The following is a 23,576-nucleotide window of genomic DNA, read 5'->3' on the forward strand; positions in this document are numbered from 1 at the left end:
CTGAAAAAATTTGAAAAAGTTAAAAGCGTATCTTTTTTTCTAACATTATTTCAGGCTCTTCAGGTTTCCAGCGGTAGGTTACGATCCTCAACTCCAATTGGACAGCAAGGTCGGGAGGTTCTCTCTCATTGGCAGTCTGGATATGATTGACGGGTGATATGATTCCGCCTACAAGTCATGTAAAGTAAACTTCTACAGTTACAGGTACGATGGGTGGAATCCAGAAGTGTTGATCTGGTCAGCCGCGCATGTGATGGATCTGTTTAACGCTCCTGTTCAAAGACGAATTTACTTTTCATTGCCACTTTCTCTTTTTAACCTGTTTGGACTCCATTCGGAACTTTTTAAACTAAATACTTTAAGGAATGACTGATGCGGACTGAGTTTGATTCGGGTTGTGTGCGGTCTTTTAGTAAAGTACAACTTTAAACAAACTTTATGTTTCTTGTCTTGGATACAGTGTTGATTTAAAGGGAATAATCATGCCTGATCAAGTGACAGTCACGGAGTTTATGGACATTACCAATGAGGACTATAAAGCGCCAACAACATCAGTGTTCTTCTCACGCATGACCCACTGTAGGAATACAGTTGCCACTTTGGAAGAGGTAAAACACCTTTACAGTTGTCAATAATACGGATGTGTACCGTATAACAATTTACAGACTAACGCGAAGAGCACAATACACATTTCTATACTGTATTTAAAAAGTCAGCAGTCTAACCTCAGATTATTGGTTCCCTTTAGTATATAAATAGTCTATTTTACACAAGGAGCCTGGAAAAGAAGGACTTCCTTGTAGCACTAAAGCTCAGCGTATCCCCTGTTGGAAGTGAACCTCGCCCATGTTCAGCTTTCTCATGGGTTAATGTAGCTTCTTATCGCAGTGTTATGAAATAAATAGACTAGTCTTATGTTGACACCACTCTTAACTTATCAACAGTTTTAGTCTCAAAGTCAGTAATACAGTGCTCACATAATGGTTCTGATATCACATACATTTACCACAACAGTGATTTGTTCATATGGCAGATTGTATGCAACCATTTAAAAAGGCCTGTTCCTGTCTGAGGTAACAAAGCTGTCAGATATTACAGAAATGAGACAAACATAAAAAGATGGTGGAATATTTGACTAGGCTAAAATTATAAACATTTAACACTGTTCACAAGATCCCACTAATAAAAATAAAGAAAGTGTCATGGCATTGGTATGGACACATATCCAGAACAGTTCTTTGTAGTGCCATATGAATGAAAGTAGCATGATTGTGCCATACTTTACCATGGTACTACCACAATACACTGTAAAAAGTTGAGAAAACTCAACAACTTAGCTTTAGGAGAATTTTGAGTATACTCAACTTATGGAAAAATGATTGCATCAACTAAACAGTTAAAGGTGGTCTAGGCTTTCATCAAACATAATAAGTTTTATATTGATCCAAGTTCACTGAGCTTGCATTTTACGTTAAGCTGAGCATTCACTTTACAGACAGTAATAGTGATGTATAACTTTCTTTCTTTGTCTAACTTGTGTTTTGGTCTGTTCAGCAAACTGAAGAAGTTATGTGGAGTTACTTATTCACCAAAACAAGTTGTACATACTCCTTGAAATACTCCTTGAAACTGAAGAGAACATTAGTCACTCAAACAGTGACTTGAAACATACCTTTTACAACAAAATATAATCAAAAACACTACATAGAGCTAAAACATCTATTAGTTCTGAATAACAAAAATATATGTTATCATAAGTCCACAAAACACAAAATATTCAAGCACATCTTCATTAATCAAACTGAGCAGCTTTTTAATTGGACCCTTAAAATTGACATTGTATGTTGTTGCTGTGTAATATTTTAAGTTGCTTAAAGGATTAGTCCACTTTCAAATGAAATTTTCCTGATAATTTACCCACCCCCATGTCATCCAAGATGTTCATGTCCTTCTTTCTTCAGTCGAAAAGAAATTAAGGTTTTTGATGAAAACATTCCAGGATTATTCTCCTTATAGTGGACTTCAATGGACTCCAAATGGTTGAAGGTCAAAGTTACAGTTTCAGTGCCGCTTCAAAGGGCTTTAAACGATACCAGACGAGGAATAAGGGTCTTATCTAGAGAAACGATCAGTCATTTTCTAAAAAAATGTAAATGTATATGCTTTATATAAATAAATTATCGCTTTCCAAGTGCTTCCGCCAAAACCGCATTTCCGTATTCTTCAAAAAGCTTACGCTGTATGTCCTACGCCTTCCCTATTCTACTTACGGAACGAACGCAGCGGCAGCTAAATTTTTTCCGTAAGTAGAATAGGGAAGGCGTAGGACATACAGCGTAAGCTTTTTGAAGAATACGGAAAGCGGAAGCACTTGCAAGGCGATCATTTGTGTTTATATAAAGCATATACATTTACATTTTTTTTTTAAATGACCGATCGTTTCGCTAGATAAGACCCTTATTCCTCGTCTGGTATCATTTAAAGCCCTTTGAAGCGGCACTGAAACTGTAATTTTGACCTTCAACCATTTGGAGTCCATTGAAGTCCACTATAAGGAGAATAATCCTGGAATTAATTTCTTTTCGACTGAAGAAAGAAGGACATGAATGGGGGTGAGTAAATTATCAGGAAAATTTATTTGAAAGTGGACTAATCCTTTAAGCTAAATTGGCAAAAATGGACTTACATTTTTATTTTTAAAAACATTCTGCATTTCATAGTTTAATATCTTTTAAATTGATTTGGAAGTTGGATTTTTTTTTTTGTTGTGTGCAAGGGTTGACCTGCATGATACCATTCATTTCAGATGTCAGTGTCATCTTGGTGGGAGTTAGTCCACATGATAGTTACTGTAAATCATATATATTTTTTATAATTAGCAGATAAAAATAGAAATGTTGAACGTACATTGTAATAACATTGTAATAACTTTGTGTATTCACTTTATACAGTATACTACTTATTTCTAGGAAGAGAAACAGCCATGTATGTTCTGTATTCTGTAAGTTTTGCATTAGTTTCAAAATTGCAGTGACTTCTTCAAAGGAAATATGAAAGAGCTTAGTTTGTAAGAATCGTACTGAACTCTGGTTGAAAAGACCAGGCTGAACTTTACTGATGTCTAAGATTGTGCAGTCATTCTGAAGAAACTCAGCAGCTCTTCCTCTTTTATTGAGATACATGCATTCTGACTCCAAACTTGAACTGAGGATACTGACCTCTGATGAAGGGGGAAAGTCATTCAGTCATTACTGATGACAAAGAATCAGTATGTTGATTTTTAACCCTCTCAAAAAAAAAAAAATCACTTCATTTTAAGGTGATTTTTTTGAAAGCAGGCATCAGTAAAAATTCACTGCCCTGGGCTCTTAGAGGAACTGGCGTCTTCATGTGACTGGGATACGCAGAGGGAGACTCTCTTTATGAGTTGCCCTTTGCCCACTACCCCATTTCCATTTAGCCTCAATGGAGGAAGTAACTGAGGTAAACAGATGTTCATGGTTTATATAAACGCTGGACCTGGATCTTGTGCAAATTTCTTTATGCACAAGTTTGCTTATCTATACAGAGCAGCCACCACGTGTATGTTGAGGCATACAGTGATGTCACGTGATAGGGTTATTTAGTCAAACCCTTCAAATATTTGGATATGCTCATTCTGTGTACCATGAGGGCTGCGTACACCCACAAATGCCATAAAAATGGCATTTAGTATACTTTTTCCGGTTGTTTCCGGCTCTTCCATCTCTGTGCGTGGTGTCCTGCTGAGACTTGCCTTTGATGAAAGCCCCAGTGCAGTTAATATCTCTCATCTCTTTCTCGCAATTTCTGTTCTCTCTTTCTTTCCCTTCATCTTTTCTCATTCCTTAAGGCTAAGGCGGGATGGCTGTCCCACTTCTTGTCCCAGCTTGTCCCGTCTAAACTCTTTCTTGTGCACACAAGCTCCATATCTTTTTTTATGTGTCTGCAGCAGCCCTGTTGGTCACTCTCTGTCTTTTGTGAACCAGTGAGCTCAGATTATACTGTTCTGACGTACAAGTCCTGCAAAGTGTCGCACTTGAACAGCCATCAGAACCTAGAGATGTAAAAATAAAGGGATGTATAGTAGAACTATTGTTCTTATCGTATTCTATTGTAATTTTTATACTTCAGTATTTTATAGTGGTAGTATTTTGTACTTTGCTTAGTATTAATGAAACTCAGTTGTTCAGTTACATTTCCAAGAAGAAAAAAAAAAAAGGTTTTTCTGTTTTATGTAAACTTTAAACTAGGAACCAAATGCATTTTTTAGCAAGTCATCTTGACAGTCTTTCCTATTTCTGTCCATTTTACTGAGCTTGCAAATGGATCAAAATAAAGTCCAGGCTGAACTTGTATAGCCAATGATAATTTCTTATAAAATAATATTATTTCATTATATAAAAATAGCCTTATTGGAACATAACTACAATCATTTTTCCTTCTTGTAAAAAGACATCTCCACATTGCCAGTTTACTTTACAGTTTGTGTATGAATGTTAGTTGATTTCTTCAGTCCATTTCTAAAACTAAGAAATTTTACCTTAAAATACTTAAGCACAATTAAATATGGAAACACATTTTTATTATGATTGAATTATGTTATAATATAATAATATTGATATGTTTAACTGAGTAAAATGCTTACAGACAGTCTTCATATTTTCACTTTAAGTATATTTTCTCAGTATTTTTAGATTAAATGTGACCATATCGAAAACTTATTAACTTATTAAATAGATTTATATGTTTTTTAAATGTTTTTCAAAGTCTCTCTCATGCTCTATTTTATGCTCACCAAGACTATACACTCTAAAAAATAACTGTAAAAAACTCAACAAATTTACACAGTAAAGTACCATTTTCCATTGAAAGAGTAATATACCGTAAAAACAATGTATTCTGGATAATATTATTAGTCATTTTCGGGAAAGTAATCTATAGACTACTTTCTTGAAAAAGACAAATATTACCCAGAATGCATTGTTTTTACAGTATATTACTTCTGTATATTACAATGTATTATGTATATTACAGTGCATTCTGGGTAATATTATTTGTCGTTTTCGAGAAAGTAGCCTATAGGCCTCTTTTCTTAAAATGAATTACTGTTTCAGTGGAAAACGGTATTTTACTGTGTAAATTTGTTTTGTTTTTTTACAGTGTACTTATTTGATAAAAAATACAGTAATATTGTGAAATATTATTACTATTTAAAATAACGGTTTTCTATTTCAATATATTTTAAAATGTAATTTATTCCTGTGATGGCAAAGCTACATTTTCAACAGCCATTACTCCAACGTTCAGTGTCACATGATCCTTCAGAAAATAAATAATCCTAATATGCTTATTTGGTGCTCAAGAAAGATTTCTTCTTATATTATTAATGTTGAAAACACTACTTTTGCTACTTAATATTTTTGTAGAAACCATGATACATGTTTTTTTTTTTTAGGATTCTTTGATGAATAAATATTTCAAAAGAATGTTTTTTTTTTTTATAACTATAAATCTTTTGTTACATTATAATTGTCTTCACTGTCACTTTTGATCAATTTAATGTGTCTTTGCTGAATAAAAGTATTAATTTCTTTAAAAAAATCATACTGATCCCAAATTTTGAACGGTAATATATGTCATCGATGGTTAAATGCTCTTAATGCTCAATGCCAGACTGTGAAAGTCGGTAATGTATGAGTGTTGTCAGCTTTGGCAGGCACCAGGCTTATCCCTCGTCAGATGGTTTTGTCTTGGTGTCGTACCAGACTGTCTACTTTACTCGGCTCTTTTTGTGCAAAATTCCCAGAGTGTGATTCAGCGTGAGTGATGGGTGGCTAAATTACATGCTATCTGAGTATGTCTGGATGTAAAAGCGTTGTGTTGTGCACGTGAGAGGGAAGTATAAACCGCACAGAACTAGGTTACAAATATTTTTACATTTGCTATTATAGTTTGACCTACTTTATGCAGAATAAAGTATTGGTTGTGCTTATTAGGCAATAGAATTGTATGCACCATTTTAAAGCTTTGTAATACATTTTAGGGCCTTTAAGTAAAGATGCAGCTCCTTGTTGGTGCATTCCTGTGTATTTCCTGTGGAAATAAACCAATTTGTCTCATACATTTTTAAAAAAATATTTTCTCACCACATAATTATCATTCTGTGTGTATTCAGAACTTGTCCATTCAGCATAAAAATCCTTCTAAGAACATACATGTTTCATTTTGTTTTGCAGGCGTTGGATCTGGACCGCAGTGTATTGCACAAAATGAAGAAGTCAGTCAAAGCCATAAACAGCTCTGGTCTGAGTGAGTATTACAAACAAAGCTACTTGAAGGCAAGCCTGCAAGGTTAGCAAAAAATGTGTAATGTCTGCTAACACTGCGGTACGCAGGGAATGAAACCAGAGGTGTTTTTTTAATGAATGTCAATGAAGGAGAGGCTTCACTAGTGACTACACTGAATAAACTGCTTTTGTGGGAAAAAGACTTATCATTTACTGAATCGACAGCCCATCGGCTAATCTTCCACATGTTTGCTCTTAAACATTAATTTTGAATTGATCTATCTTTAGAGTTTTTACCGAAAAAATAACAATTGCGCGACAGGTATGATTCAGTTTACGGCACTTCTGATTCATTTCTATGGTATCCGCAAACAGTGATTGACTGTCGCACAACTCTAAACGAAATTCAATGACGATTCAATGTGATTGGTTATCAGCACACGTGATCCAGGTTAGCCGTTACGCTTTCTCCAGTGGTAGAGCCTCGGATCCTCATATCTCCCAATAATAAGACCATATTTGATTTCAAAAATCACCATTTGCCTCTCAGCTTTAAAGTCCCCCTGTAGTCAATAATTGTATTACTTTTTTAAAATTACATATTTAAATGCTTTTTTCCTGTGAAATGCCTTAAAGATCCTGTTCTTCGTGATCCCATGTTTCAAACTTTAGTTATTGTGTAATGTTGTTGTTAGAGTATAAATAAAAACTGTAAAATTTTAAAGCTCAAAGTTCAATGCCAAGCGAGATATTTTATTTAACAGAAGTCGCCTACATCGAACGGCCAGTTTGGACTACATCCCTCTACTTCCTTCTTTAATGACGTCACTAAAACAGTTTTTTGACTAACCTCCGCCCACAGGAATACACAAGAGTTGCGTTTGTAGAGTGTGTTTGTCGGCATGTCGTCGAAACGCTGTTATTTTCATCCCGCAGTCCAATCACCGGGTCTGATTCCGGCTCAAATTGATAGGGTAAAATTAAAGACATGTTTACAATAACACTGAGCACGTGCATCTCCACGTTATGGTAAGAGGCGTGACTTTTCCTGGCAAGGTTCGCTCAGAGCCATAGAGATGGCTCTGGGTTCGCTAAGCTGCTGTCGAATCACAACACAGGAACCGCTGGCACAATCAGAACTTGTTACGTATTTCTGAAGGAGGGACTTCATAGAACAAGGAAGTCATCAGCCCGTTTTTATGACAGTGGAAACAGCGGTATACAGATAAGTAAATTATGTGAAAAATACTGTGTTTTTTTACACGCGAAACATGAACACATGTTATATTGCACACTATAAACACAATCAAAGCTTCAAACAACCATGAAAAACGGGACCTTTAAAGGGTTAGTTCACCCAAAAATTAAAATTCTATCATTAATTACTCACCTTCATGTCATTCCACACCCGTAAGACCTTTGTTCATCTTCGGAACACAAATTAAGATATTTTTGATAAAATCCAATGGCTCAGCGAGGCCTCCATTGACAAGATAATTAACACTTTCAATGCCCAGAAAGCTACTAAAGACGTATTTAAATCAGTTCATGTGACTACAGTGGTTCAAGCTTAATGTTATGAAGTGACGAGAATACTTTTTGTGCGCCAAAAAAACAAAATAACAACTTTATTCAACAATATCTAGTGATGGGCGATTATAAAACACTGCTTCATGAAGCTTCGAAGCTTTACGAATCTTTTGTTTCGAATCAGTGGTTCGGAGCGTGTATCAAGTCACGCCCCCCATTGGTGAACCACTGAAATTTCAAAACACTTATGACGTAACGAAGCCTCGTTTACTGAAATCACGTGACTTTGGCAGTTTGAGTGTTATTCTATAGTCTTTGAATAAGCTCACCAGTGAAAAAAGTTTTTGAACAAAGAAATGTGCAATTGTTCTGGTAACCTTATTTATCTAAACAATATCATATGATATATAACAATAGCCTGGACAAAGCTTTTGGTTTCATATTATACAGTGTGATTCAGGTCATTGTTACTCTAGTAGTGAGCAGGTTTTGTACTCTGTCACACATTCCTCTCATTCTTACCAGGAACACCGATACCTGTTCTAGCAGGAACCTGCTTATTTCCCCTCTCTTTTTCTTTTTTTTCTTAATCCTGTGTTCCATGTACAAGTTTACAGCCAGATGATAGGTATTCTTTAAATCTACAAATAAATAAATATAATAAGAATCTCAGAGCTGGCGAGTTATCATAGACCTTAACAAATCTACCTGTTCTGTATACACACTGTGTCCACATGAAATCAAAATAACCCCTATTTACTTTGTTAGTACACATTACTTGTCACATTGCGCAACCTTGCACTGAGAGCGCTGGGACACACTCACGCACACTCCTCTGGCCATATCCATTCCATCTAACCTGCATGTCTTTGGACTGTGCGGGGGAAACCGGAGAACCCGGAGGAAACCCACGCTGACACGGGGAGAACATTCAAACTCTACACAGAAAGGACGCGTGGCTCAGCTGGGGCTTCTGTGTACCTTCCTGCTGTGCGGCGACAGTTCTACGTTCAGCTCAGACTTGCTCAGCTCAGGATGTTATATTTTTAATCATATGCTAAAACAAGGCAAGGCAGCGCACGTTTATTTATACAGCCCATTTCATACACAATGACATTTCAAAATGCTTTACTTAGCCATGATAGACTCACAAAACTCATTTATTTAATAATTTAAAAATAAATATTAAATTAGCGGTAATTCCTTCTTCGTGAAATGCCTCTAGTGAAGGAAGCAAACTTTGTTAGCACATTGTTTCCTCTTTATAGTAATCCAGATCTGCACAATACCTGGGAGTGGTTACTAAGCTATTTTCTACAGCACTCTGGTCATAAACTAGGAAGCGTGTTCTTTTGCAAGCGGTAGGAATGGAAAAAGCCCACGTGACAAGAGTTTGCTAATGCCCACATGAAACACTGTGATAAGGTCAAGCAAAGTGCATTAAAAACAAGTGAGCTTTATAAGGCAACTTTTGGAAAATGCATGAAGTACCATCAAACAAACATTATAATGAGGAAGGTAAATGACTGTTCTGTGTGTTTTCAGCTCACGTAGAGAATGAGGAGCAGTACATCCAGGCACTGGAGAGGTTTACAGATAACTCTGTGTACAAGGACGATCCTGATATGCCCGATCACTTCCTCAAATTTGCTGGTTTCACCAAGGAGCTCACTGGTCTCTTTAAGAACTTGGTGAGCTAGTCTCCGACATCCATATACTGTAGATAATTTCATGAGACACTGTGGGTTTACATGTAGATTGTTTTTACACACTTACATGTAATTATATACAGACTATACACTTCATGTTGAATCTCCTCATATCTCTTTTTGTGCCCACAGCTGCAGAACATGAATAACATCATCACTTTCCCACTAGACAGCCTGCTGAAGGGAGACCTCAAAGGAGTAAAAGGGGTATGCAGTGTTGTGGGAATATACAGTACAGTCCAAAAGTTTGGAACCACTAAGATTTTTAATGTTTTTAAAAGAAGTTTCGTCTGCTCACCAAGGCTACATTTATTTAATTAAAAATACAGTAAAAACAGTAATATTGTGAAATATTATTACAATTTAAAATAACTGTTTTCTATTTGAATATATTTCACAAAGTAATTTATTCCTGTGATGCAAAGCTGAATTTTCAGCATCATTACTCCAGTCTTCAGTGTCACATGATCCTTCAGAAATCATTCTAATATGCTGATTTGCTGCTCAAGAAACATTTAATGTGTACAATTGTACAAAATATTTGTGTACAATATTTTTTTTCAGGATTATTTGATGAATAGAAAGTTCAAAAGAACAGTGTTTATCTGAAATCTAATCTTTTGTAACATTATAAATGTCTTACTGCCACTTTTGATTGATTTATTGCATCCTTGCTGAATAAAAGTATTCATTTCTTTAATTTCTTTTCAAAAAAAATAAAAATGAAAATTCTTACTGACCCCAAACTTTTGAACGGTAGTGTATAATGCTACAGAAGCTTTGTATTTCAGATAAATGCTGTTCTTTTGAACTTTCTATTCATCAAGGAATCCTGAAAAAAAAAGTACACAACTGTTTTCAACATTGAAAATAATCATAAATGTTTATTGAGCAGCAAATCAGCATATTAGAATGATTTCTGAAGGATCATGTGACACTGAAGACTGGAGTAACGATGCTGAAAATTCAGCTTTGCATCACAGGAATAAATTACTTTGTCAAATATATTTAAATAGTACACAGTTATTTTAAATTGTAATAATATTTCACAATATTACTGTTTTTTACTGTATTTTTAATTAAATAAATGTAGCCTTGGTGAGCAGACGAAACTTCTTTTAAAAACATTAAAAATCTTAGTGGTTCCAAACTTTTGGACTGTACTGTATATATATATAAAATCTTAATGACCCAAACTACAGTGTATATTAGGCCCTACATAAACATCTTTCGTATAAATACAATGATCATGGTGGTTTGTGTAAGTGTTTATGGAATTATTTGACCTTTAAGTCTCTTTATATGTTAACTATATTCTCATTTGATTTTTGCAGGATTTGAAAAAGCCTTTTGATAAAGCATGGAAGGATTACGAAACTAAACTGTAAGCACCAATTAGCCTCTTAATATCTCAGAAAAAATATAAACAGTGAAATGGGCCGTGATGTTCTTTTAGATATTCCAGTACCTCACAGCGTGATGCAGAAAAGAAATCATATTGACTGCAGAGTTTTAATGATTGTAGATCAGTGTATTTGGATCCATTATACAGAGGAAATGGGTCTAATTATTTCAGATGTTTGAGCATAATTCCTGGGCCTGTATCATATCTGAAGAGTTTATGGCAATCTGGGGCCATACCTTAAGTAAACATCAGCATCAGCATTTATGTTTTGTTTGTGCATTCTGAGGCATTGATGAAAGAGTAATGTTTGTGCATGGTCAAGTATATACACTATTTTTTTTATGTCAATGCACTAAATTTCTTCACAGGAACAAGATTGAGAAAGAAAAACGGGAACATGCCAAACAGCACGGTCTGATCAGAACAGAGATCAGCGGAGGAGAGATCGCGGAAGAGATGGAGAAAGAGAGACGCCTCTTTCAGCTTCAGATGTGTGAAGTAAGGAATGTGCTTCATATACAGCCAACGTCTGGGGAATTCCTTTTTTTTGAGTGGGCAGCAGTGGTGGTCCACTTCTTACCCCAAGTGTTTTGGTTTCGTTTTCTCTGTCTTCTGTGTGTTTTTTTCCTGTTTTGCCTGTGTTCCCTTTGCCAGTTTGTTTCCATGGTATATATATATGAAATTGGCTCCTGAAATTACCATCCACATAATTTCCTTCCTTCCCTTCTACTTTTTTCTTATTTTTTAAAAAATTGCTGGCTTGGCTTGGCCAACAGGTGGCCATGCTCATGAATGAATTCAATGAAAGCAGCGCATTAATATAGAGTGGTGATTAAACTGACTTAAGTTGTGCATAAAACCAATCATTCCAGCCAATCAGAATTGAGTATTCAGACAGACCATGGTATAAACCAAAATGGAAGAAGTGGAAGAACTGGCAAATCTGGTGCCATCCTCGAGGATGAGATGCTCTGTAGTACTTATTTGGGTCAATACATTTTTTATTAAAGGTGCCCTAGATTCAAAAATTGAATTTACTTCGGCATAGTTGAATAACAAGAGTTCAGTACATGGAAATGACATACAGTGAGTCTCAAACTTATATAAATCTCACTTGTTTAAAAGACCTCTGAAGAACAGGCGAATCTCAACATAACACCGACTGTTACATAACAGTCGAGGTGTACGCCCCCAATATTTGCATATGCCAGCCCATGTTCCCAACATTATGAAAGGCATTAGACAAGGGCAGCCAGTATAAACATCTGGATGTGCACTGCTGAATCATTAGACTAGGTAAGCAAGCAAGGACAATAGCGAAAAATGGCAGATGGAGCAATAATAACTGACATGATCCATGATAACATGATATTTTTAGTGATATTTGTAAATTGTCTCTCTAAATGTTTCGTTAGCATGTTGCTAATGTACTGTTAAATGTGGTTAAAGTTACCATCGTTTCTTACTGTATTCACGGAGACAAGAGCCGTCGTTATTTTCATTTTTTAAACACTTGCAGTCTGTTTAATTCATAAACACAACTTCATTCTTTATAAATCTCTCCAACAGTGTGTAATGTTAGCTTTAGAATCAGAATCAAATGTAAACATCCAATTAAACACTGTACTTACGCGATTAGACACGCTGCATGACGAACACTTTGTAAAGATCCATTTTGAGAGTTATATTAGCTGTTTGAACTTTGTTTATAGCTGTTTAAGGCAAGCACAAGCTCCGTGGGCGGGGAGCACGAGATTTAAAGGGGCCACGCTGCATAAATCGGCGCGTTCATAATGATGCCCCAAAATAGGCAGTTAAAAAAATTTATAAAAAAAAAAACTATGGGGTATTTTGAGCTGAAACTTCACAGACACATTCAGGGGACACCTAAGACTTATATTACATCTTTTGAAAACATGTTCTTGAGCACCTTTAAGAAATTAATAACTTTATTCAGCAAGGTTGCAATAAATTGATCAATAGTCACAGTACAGACATTTGTTACAAAATATTTCTATTTCAAATAAATTCTGTTTATTTGAACTTCAAATAATCCTGAAAAAAATGTATCATGTTTTCCACAAAATTATTTGAACGTTAGTGTCATTACTGAGCAAAATTGTAACTGAACTTGTCAGCCAATAATCATCATTATTTTCATGACTTTAGCAATTAGTTTATAGCTTATGGTCTGATAGAAAGCAATTGAAACAATTGTTTTGTGCTGAAGTGTTTGATGTGTTTTGTTTTGCAGTATCTCATTAAAGTGAATGAAATTAAAGTCAAGAAGGGGGTTGACCTGCTCCAAAACCTCATCAAATACTTTCATGCTCAGTGCAAGTATGTTTATTTATAATATTATATAATGTTATATATCCCAGTAACAAATGTTTTAAATTTTTAAATGAGTCTTGACTGCATATTTCCTATTTCTCCACAGTTTCTTTCAGGATGGGTTAAAAATTGTGGACTCTCTAAAACCTTCCATGGAAAAACTTGCCACGGACTTGACCGCAGTGCGTTTTTTGATATTACTGTCTGCTCTTTTGAAGGTGTATTTTTTTGTTTAAGGCAAAATCGTTTATTTCTTGTTTTTGTTATTGTTTATGTGTGAATTACAGAACAAGCAGACACAAGATGCAGAAAGGAAACAGCTGATGCAGCTGAGAGATATTCTCAAATCTGCCCTGCAGTCAGAGTGTAAGGAGGTGAGCCATTTCCAAATGACTGGAAACTATGATTGATAGGAAGATTTCTTAAATTCTGTGGTAACTCTTGTTGTTTTGTTTGTTTGTTTGTGTGGTGAAAGGACCCTCAGTCAAAACAGAATGCTGGCTATAGTCTTCACCAACTGCAGGGCAATAAAGCTCACGGCACTGAGCGCTCTGGGATGCTTCTCAAACGGAGCGAGGGGTGAGTTTGTCTGGTGCTTTAATGATATTCACGTGCATTATAAGTCCAGCGTGACTTTTTTTAGGGCATTGAATGTTTTGTAAAGTTTGTGTGATGAAGGCTTCTCTCCACATTACAGACTGAGGAAGGTTTGGCAGAAAAGGAAGTGCTCTGTGAAAAATGGATTATTGACTATTTCTCATGGAACGGTAGGGGAACGAAACTTTGTTTGTTCTAGATCTGCTTTCAGAATTATGTTTTAGTTTTACAAGCTTGCCTCCACCATTTTACAGCAGATTAAATGAAGGAGAAACACATGAGTTTGAGATCAACAATGTATGGGAAGAGATTATAATCTATAAATACCATTTAGTGGTATAATTTGAGAAAATAACTCTGTAGATGCATATCAGAATATATCCAAGGTGCATATATCATCTTTTTACATCACAGAAGAATGATTCCTTTCTCTTCATGGGTGTTTTTTTTTCTCTCCAGATATTTAAGTAACAATAATGTTTTTTCATAAGGACCGGTCAATGAATATAATATATATATATATATATATATATATGAATATAATATATAGTTTGTTCATATATTAATGAAAGTTACATTTATACAGATTATAATTATATATATATATATATATATATATATATATATATATATATATATATATATTATACAAATATATTTTAAATATAAATATATTTATTTATATATATATATATATATATATATATATATATATATATATATATATATATTTGTATAAATATATATGTAAATATAGTAAATAAATATATTTAATATTAATATGTATATAATTTTAATTAATATAATTACTATGAGTTCAATAGATTATATAGAGTAGAATTATAATAGAATTATAAGTAGAATATATTGTTAGTATTGTTAATATATTGTTAGAATTTGTGAACAATATGTAAATGTTTATTAAATATATTTATTATACAACATATGTTTATTAATATTTATATAATTTTAATACATGTAGAATAAAATCTGTATAGCCCATTTGAGTTGGTATTGCCATAAGAGGGTAATAAATCCTAAATGATCCTATATTTTCTCTTTCTCTCTTGCTCTATCACTCGTTTTCTTGCAGGCCAACACACCACCAGCAAACCTGAACCTCTTAACCTGCCAAGTGAAGCGTAACCCTGATGAGAAAAAATGCTTTGATCTTATATCACGTAATATACTTTTACAACAAGCACAGTCACAGCACAATACATTCATAAATCCAGAGCCACTATTCTCAGAGTCTGTCATGGCTCATATGGTTGGTTGATCATCTTTATTTGCTTACTGGTCTCTTCCATATTCTAGATGACAGAACGTATCACTTCCAGACAGAGGACGAGGCAGAGTGTCAAATGTGAGTGTGTGTGCGCTCATATGATAAGAGATGTTGCATGATATATATATATATATATATATATATATATATATATATATATATATATATATATGGGTCATTGACGAATAAGGTTTTTAAAAGTGTATAAAACAAAATAGAGATACAATTAATTTGTCACCAAAAAAGTCATTCTGTTTAACCAAAAAAACAATGCTAACGGGCTGATATTTAGCTAGCTAGCTAGTTAGCTTGCTAGCAAAAGGACAATCAAACCTCTTCTATTTGGTACAAGTTTTTAAAATATTAAAATATCTTCCATGAAGCGGTTGTACCGAATGACCTGATGTTTAAGGACATGCGTATGAGCAAGTGAAAACATGAATTTTTCAAATAGTTAAGAGAGAGTTAGTTCATTTGCTTCACGACCATGTGGTCCTTTGCAGGTATTTGAATGATGCCACATCCTGTCACATGATATTGACCGCATAACTTGATCCAAAATAGTCCCTTTATATTGGTTACTCTGAATGATATCAATGAAATAAATTTTTCCGGATGTTCTTTCTCATAATAAAGCAACGACTTATACACATACCATTTTGCACTATGTTGAAATATGATGTTATAAAACCATGCCAGAATAAAAAATATATACATTTATTACATTTTAAGATATTTTAATTTTCCTTTGGACGGTTAAACCGAATGACCTTTTGACACTTCAAAATCTTTAAAATACCTTTCAATAAAAGAGATCTAGTTGTACTGCCTTACATACTTTGGATGTCATATCTTTGTTTTTTATTATTATTAAAGACTTTTGACAAAAAAATGACCCGTCATATATATATATATATATATATATATATATATATATATATGAATATAATTATTATGTCCATCACCTATATCTTTTAATCATTTGTATCTCTCTATTTCAGATGGGTGTCTGTGCTCCAGAATAGTAAAGAGGAGGCCCTGAACAACGCCTTTAAGGATGATCAGAACGAGGGCGAGAACAACATTGTACGGGAGCTGACTAAGGCCATTGTGGGAGAAGTGAAGAAGATGAGCGGCAATGATGTGTGCTGTGACTGTGGAGCTTCCAGTAAGCAATACAGGAGTGATGTAACCTAGTGGTTAAGTGGATTTACCACTGTGCACCTTTTTTTAATAGAATTTTTAGAATTTAAATATATACACTAAAAAAAGTTTGGGGTCTGAAAAAATGTTTCCACTGTTTCCACAAAAAATAGGCAGCACAACATTTTCAACATTGCAGCCTTAGTAAACATATAGATATCACTTATTTTTGCAGTAGTATGTATCATTCACAAAACAAAACAATGAGGCTTTTTATTAGAGTGGCAGGATTAACAGAAATATTCAAAGTGCTAAAATAATACAACTATAAATAATTTATTCACAAACAGCATCATTTAACATTTACTAAACATACAACTGAAATAGATATTTTAGAGAGCGTGATTATTGCCTTAGATCGTACTGCTTTTTTAAAATGAAAATCTACACCCTGTGTTTCCTGTTTTGCATCTGGCCTTTCAACTTCTCTTTGTACATTGTATGAAACATAGACATCCCAGTAGAACTTGTTTTATTGTTATTTAGATCAAAGTTTTGATGATACGTCAGTGGCTTTTCACTTGTTGTCACTGCAGATCCAACATGGCTCTCCACAAACCTGGGTGTGTTGATTTGCATCGAATGCTCTGGAATCCATCGGGAAATGGGGGTCCACTACTCCAGAATACAGTCTCTTACACTGGATGTCTTGGGCACGTCTGAACTCTTGGTAAATTCTTGTGCCAACTTGGTCCTTGTTTGGCAGAAATTGCAAAAATACAGTTTGTGACGTTATTAAATGTGTTGCAGCTTGCTAACAGCATAGGCAATGCTGGATTCAATGAAATCATGGAGGCAAACTTGTCAGCAGAGGAGATCCCCAAACCCAACCCTTCTAGTGACATGTGATTGAACTATTTTTTTTCTTTCTTGAATTTTTTTACTCATTATACATGTTGTACAGTAATAATAATGCATCTTTATTTAGATAGTAGATATGATAGATTTCTGCAAAAAGCACTACACACTTTTTAGTCTAAACATCATAAATTTCATTACATTTTCTCTCTTAATTGTCCTTCAGGCAGGTGCGAAAAGACTTCATCACAGCCAAATACACAGAGAAGCGTTTCGCTCAGCGGAAGTATGCAGATAATGCAGCCCGGCTGCACGCACTGTATGACGCGGTAAAGTCCCGAGACATCTTCTCATTGATCCAGGTATACGCTGAAGGATTGGACCTGATGGAGACCATTCATCAGACTAACCAACATGTGAGTCGTTGTGCAACTGACATGATCCATGATATCATGATATTTTAGTGATATTTGTAAATTGTCTTTCTAAATGTTTCGTTAGCATGTTGCTAATGTAGGCTACTGTTGGTTAAAGTTACCATCGTTTATTATTGTATTCACGGAGACAAGAGCCGTTGCTATTTTCATTTTTAAACACTTGCAGTCTGTATAATGCATAAACACAACTTCATTCTTTATAAATCTCTCCAACAGTGTGTAATGTCAGCTTTAGCCACAGAGCACAGCCTCAAATTCATTCAGAATCAAATGTAAACACCCAAATAAATACTATACTCACATGACCCGAAGCATGCATGCAGCATACATGACGAACATCTTGTAAAGATCCATTTGAAGGTTATATTAGCTGTGTGAACTTTGTAAATGCACTGTATTATAGAGTCGCGAGCTCGATGGGCAGGGAGCACGAGATTTAAAAGGCCAGCAGCCCTGAATTGGTGCATAGTTAATGATGCCCCAAAATAGGCAGTTAAAAAAATGAATTAAAAAAAATCTATGGGGTATTTTGAGCTGAAACTTCACAGACACATTCAAGGGACACCTTAGACTTATATTACATGTAAAACATGTAAAAAAACGTTCGATGGCACCTTTAAATTAAAGTTACTTTTTTAAAGCCTAATAAATTTTGAAACTGATAGCTTTCAGTTATATTGTAATGCTGAATGTCTATCATTAATGTTTAAAATAAATCAATTTCATTGAGACATCAGTACCAGTGTTAGTATGTGATACTAGCCTTTGTTCATAAAAAGATACCATTAAAGAAATATTTAAAAAATACACTGTTTTTAAGTTGTTTCTACATTCATTTGACGAGTAACTATGAAATTATTACAATAAAAAAATATTAAAAACTCCAATGTTATGTTCAATGTTTTTAATGACGATTATTTACAGAAAAATTGTGTGATAAATTAGTTAATTCTTTTAATTGATTGACTGCACAAATTTATATATATATATATATATATATATATATATATATATATATATACAGTCAAATCAAAATGTATTCAGACACTTTCAACATTTCACACATTATCTCAGTTTATTCGCTATAGTTTAAAAAAATATGACAAGAACTCAGAGTTAAACTGTGTCAGAAAAAATGTATCTTAATTATTTCAGATAACACTTAAGCAAAACATGGTCAGGTCAAAGTGTCTGAATAGTTTTTGGTCCCAAATGTTTATCAATTTTACTGGCAGTCCACTGTATGAAGAATTTTTGGGTATAATTTGTCAGAGTTTGCTTTATTTGCTATCCTCACTTACATAAATGAACTATAGTGTCCTGCACCCACTAGTAAAAAAATGTAAAAAATTATATCTAGTGTCTGAATAATTTTTGGTTTGACTGTACATATATAATTCTGCCTTTCACTTACAGGAACCAGGTGAGACAGCGCTACATCTAGCAGTACGAATGGTGGACCGGAACTCACTCCATATTGTGGACTTCCTTGTACAGAACAGGTGCTCTGCTGATGCTCTGTACTGCAGCTAAAAGTATTAATACTATTAACACATGGATTTTACATATTATGAAGACATTTTCCATGTCCAATATGTGTGTGCATATGTTTGTGTATGCAGTGGGAATTTAGACAAGCAGACTGCCAAAGGAAACACCGCACTGCACTACTGCTGCTTGACTGACAATAGTGAATGTATGAAGCTGCTGCTGCGGGGAAAAGCATCTGTCATCATTAGTAAGAGTTCATATAATCTGCTGCTTTAACCTCAGGAATTCTAACTACACAAATTTATTTAAAAAATCGAAATAATTGATAGATAGATAGATAGATAGATAGATAGATAGATAGATAGATAGATAGATAGATAGATAGATAGATAGAAAAAAAAAACATTTTAATGCAGAGAAATTCTGCATTTTTATACTTATATTTTTTTAAATAAATTAATATTGCAAGTCAATTATTACTAGTATTTTATATAAACTAAAAAAGTGTTTAAAATATTTTTTCTCTGGTCATGTCTGAAAATGAGAAAAAAGTGTCTGAAAATAGAAAAAAACTAGGGGAAAAATAAATGTGATTTTCTTGCAGCTAATGATGCAGGAGAGACTCCTCTGGATCTGGCGCAGCGTCTCAGATACTCAAAATGCGAGGAGCTGGTGGGTATATTTGTTATCTTGAGTGCAGTTTTTAATGCCGGCATTTTGCTTTGTTCTTTTCTTGAGAGCAAGTTCATGGTCTTGCCTGAGATGGTGTTCAAGCAAATTCCTCTCCAATGTGTTTTTCTGTGTTGTGTGATTGACAGCTGACTCAGGCGCAAACAGGGAAGTTTAATGTCCATGTGCATGTGGAATATGACTGGCGTCTGCATAATGATGACCTGGATGAGAGCGAGGATGAGATGGAGGACAAGGTTAACATGCTTTTCATGTACACAAAAGATCAGTTATACTATCTTTAAGATACAGTGTATTCAGCAAGGATGCATTAAATTGTTCGGAAATGACAGAAAAGACATTTATAATGTAACCAAAGAATCTGCTGTGCTTTTGAACTTTCTATTTATCAAAGTATCCTGAAAAAATGGAAAAAAGTGGAAAAAATATTAAGAAGCACAACTGTTTTCAACATTGATAATACGGTTTCTTGAGCAGCAAATCATAATATTAGAATGATTTCTGAAGGATCATGTGACAATGAAGACTGGAGTAATGATGCTGAAAATTCAGCTTTGCCATTACAGGAATAAATTACATTTTAAAATATATTCAAATAGAAATCAATTCTTTAAAATTGTAATAAAATTTCATAATATTATTGTTTTACTGTATTCTTGATCAAATACATGCAAATAAATCCATGCCATTGATTTTGGGTTTCAGCCTATTCCCATCAGGCGTGAGGAGCGTCCAATAAGCTGTATTGTTCCAGGCAGTGGCCCCATGATGCCCAACATGAGCGCTCTGGCACGGGACGTGGCTAACGTGGTCAATAATAAGCAGAGGGCTTTTATTCCTAGCATGATCTGCAATGAGACTTACGGCACCATGCTTGATATTAGCCCACCACCATTGGGTTTACCTGGTATTCCTCTTCTACCCCCTCGTACCTTAGGAAGAGGTGAGTAGAATTCAGGCCTAGTGAGTTGAGGACTTTCTGGTAGTAAATTCTGATTCTTGTAGCCTGCCTACAAATGTAGATTCGGTAAACAATATATAAATTGCATATATTATGTGTGTTTGTGATGTCAGGGTGGAGTCCTCCTATGGAGATGGCTGGGAGGCAGAGATCATGTTCAGACCCTTCAAACCCTCAGACTCCAGAAAGGAACAACTCAGTATATGGTGAGCCTGACCTCACTAGAGCCAGACACCCATTTCTATATATATTACAATTTGTTATATATAAATTATAAGTATATAACAATCTTATGCTCACCAAGGTTACATTTATTTGATCAAAAATACAATAAAATTGTAACATTGAGAGATATTATTACAATTTAAAACAACAGTTTTCTATGTTAATATATTTTATTATAAAAGTAATTTATTCCTGTGATGGCAAAGCTTAATTTTCAGCATCATTACTCCAGTTTTCAGTGTCACATGATCATTTCAAAATCATTCTAATATGCTGATTTGTGAACATATCTTATTATCATTGTTGAAAACAGGTGCTGTTTAATATTTTTTTTTTTTTTTCAGGATTCTTTGATTAATAGAAATCATTTAGTTGAAATTGAAATTTTTTGTAACATTTTAAATGTCTTTACTGTCAGTTTGATCAAGTTCAGTGCATTCTTGCTGATTAAAAATTTTAAAAAGTTAACGACCCCAAATGTTTTTTTGGTAACACTATAAAATAAGTATTAATTTGTCAACATTAATTAACTAGTTAACATGAACTAAACATGAGCAATACTTTTACTGCATTTATTAATCTTAGTTAATGTTAATCTCAACATTACTACATTTTTAAAATCAAAAGTTTTATCTGTGAAAATTAATGCACTGTGAATATGAAAATTTTTATTAACTAACATTAACAAAAGTTAATAAATGGCTGTAAAAATATATTATTCATTGTTATTTTATGTTAGTTTATGCATTTTAACATGGTAGCTCGTTTGTTGCTCCATAATTCTCTACCAGATCTACCGGCTGGTCAATTAAACAAGTAAAACCACCTTGGACCAACTAGAAACTAATAGAATCCAAAATTCAAACTGGTTTTTGCAGGTTTTTCTTGCAAGCAGATGCATAAGTCATTAGCATAACAGGTCTTGTCTCTCCTATAGTTCTCCCCCCTGCTCCGCCTCCTCCTCCAGCTGCCAAGAGACCACCGCCTCCAGATCCAAAGGCAACTCTTCCCCAAGTTCCTCCGATTCCACCTGCACCCACCGCACCCCCAGCTATACCGCCCGTTCCAGTTAGACCAGCGTCCATAGTGCCACCTGCACCAGTGTTGCCCAATTCATTTTTAAATAAACCCCCACCTCCACCTGTACCCACACTGCCAAAAGCCCCTGCACCCAAGCCATTGAAATCCCCTTCTAGGTAAGATGTCACCTCCCAGCTTCATTATAAATCACATTTATCAGATGCAGTTTTTTTAGAGATTTCAGGTGTTGGTTTTGTAGCATTGTCTACATTATGTCAGCTGCACTGTTCTGTGTATTTCTTCAGGGATACTGTTGGTCCATTTAGCAAAGATGTAAATGTAAATAAAGCTTCACCCAGTGTCCCCCGACCAAGTGACAAAACAGGTTAATATAATAATATTTATATACATCATAATTATAAACTAAAGCCAAAAAAATGAAATCTACATGAAATGGTTTCCTCCAGACTCTGGGCCGCCATCTGCCTCTGCACCAGCTCCTGTTCCTGTTCCTGCCCCCAAACCCAGAACGGCCCCACCTGTAAGTGACCGTTTAAACATTAAAATTACAGTTCGTTCTTTAAAATAAATGCCACTTGATATTTTGTTACCATACACATTATTTGCTAAAACATTTGCTTTTCAGAAACAGAGACCTAAGAGGGTAAAGGCCATATATAACTGCAAGGCTGATAACGCAGATGAACTGACCTTCTCAGAAGGAGAGGTGATAATAGTAGATGGAGAGGAGGACAAGGAGTGGTGGGTGAGTATAAAGCCATACTTACACAGTGCATGCACAGATCAGCTGACTGAATCATGTGTGATCTTGATGGCTCTTCCACGTGTCCTACAGGTGGGCCACATTGATGGGGAGCCGACCAGGAAGGGCGTTTTTCCTGTCTCGTTTGTTCACTTCATCACTGACTGATGTCATACACTGCTGTCTTACGAAGATCACACGTTCAGACTTTTTGTAACAGAAACCTGAGACCACTTATTATTTAACAATGGATTCGCCAATTGGCCATGTTTATGGCTGAACGGTGGTGTACGGGACATTTACAAACATAAGACCTCAGGAAATGTTTTATTTTTTTTTATCATTTATTCTGATTACAAGTGCAATTACCTCTAACTTTAATGCAGAAATCTTGTATGTACTGCGATGAGTGCTATGCATAATACGGGGACCGTTTGTTTTTATAAAGCGTAATAGGTTTGGATCCTTAATCTCATCTTTATAGAGCTTTTTGTCTATATCAGATATCAGTTGCAGAGCAACTCTTATTTTGCATAAGGTGACATGTTAAACCATGTAGCTTGTATACAAGTTATGTTCCCAAACAAGTCATTAAACCTTTTACTCTGTGCATTTAAAAGACTGGTTTTGTTTTCAGCACTAGAGATAATATTTTTACAAAAATAACTAACAAAAGTGTCAAAGTAGTGGCTTTGAAACAGTTCACAGTAATGTTATACAATTTAATAGTTTAACTACGATTGAAAAGTTGAAACCATTTTCTACTTTAATATATTTTAAAATGTAATTTATTCCTGTGATGGCAAAGCTGAATTTT

General features: G+C 34.6%; 1 protein-coding gene across 1 annotated transcript; it reads left to right on the forward strand.

Annotated features, from left to right (window-relative positions):
• The first annotated feature begins 178 nt into the window (after positions 1–178).
• On the forward strand, positions 179–23,378 carry asap2b (ArfGAP with SH3 domain, ankyrin repeat and PH domain 2b). Its single transcript, XM_048206356.1, has 28 exons — positions 179–608; positions 6,258–6,330; positions 9,384–9,529; positions 9,680–9,754; positions 10,882–10,931; positions 11,321–11,450; positions 13,207–13,292; positions 13,393–13,468; positions 13,574–13,660; positions 13,762–13,865; positions 13,984–14,053; positions 14,977–15,064; positions 15,201–15,249; positions 16,173–16,339; positions 16,911–17,044; positions 17,125–17,219; positions 17,399–17,588; positions 19,026–19,111; positions 19,232–19,347; positions 19,705–19,772; positions 19,919–20,026; positions 20,496–20,733; positions 20,865–20,957; positions 21,914–22,172; positions 22,302–22,381; positions 22,464–22,537; positions 22,643–22,762; positions 22,853–23,378. Exons 1-28 carry the CDS (start codon positions 483–485, stop codon positions 22,925–22,927), a joined length of 3,063 nt encoding a protein of 1,020 aa, XP_048062313.1. The 5' UTR covers positions 179–482; the 3' UTR covers positions 22,928–23,378.
• Positions 23,379–23,576: the final 198 nt, after the last annotated feature.

Source organism: Megalobrama amblycephala, linkage group LG11 (assembly GCF_018812025.1).
Source record: "Megalobrama amblycephala isolate DHTTF-2021 linkage group LG11, ASM1881202v1, whole genome shotgun sequence".
NCBI lineage: Eukaryota > Metazoa > Chordata > Actinopteri > Cypriniformes > Xenocyprididae > Megalobrama > Megalobrama amblycephala.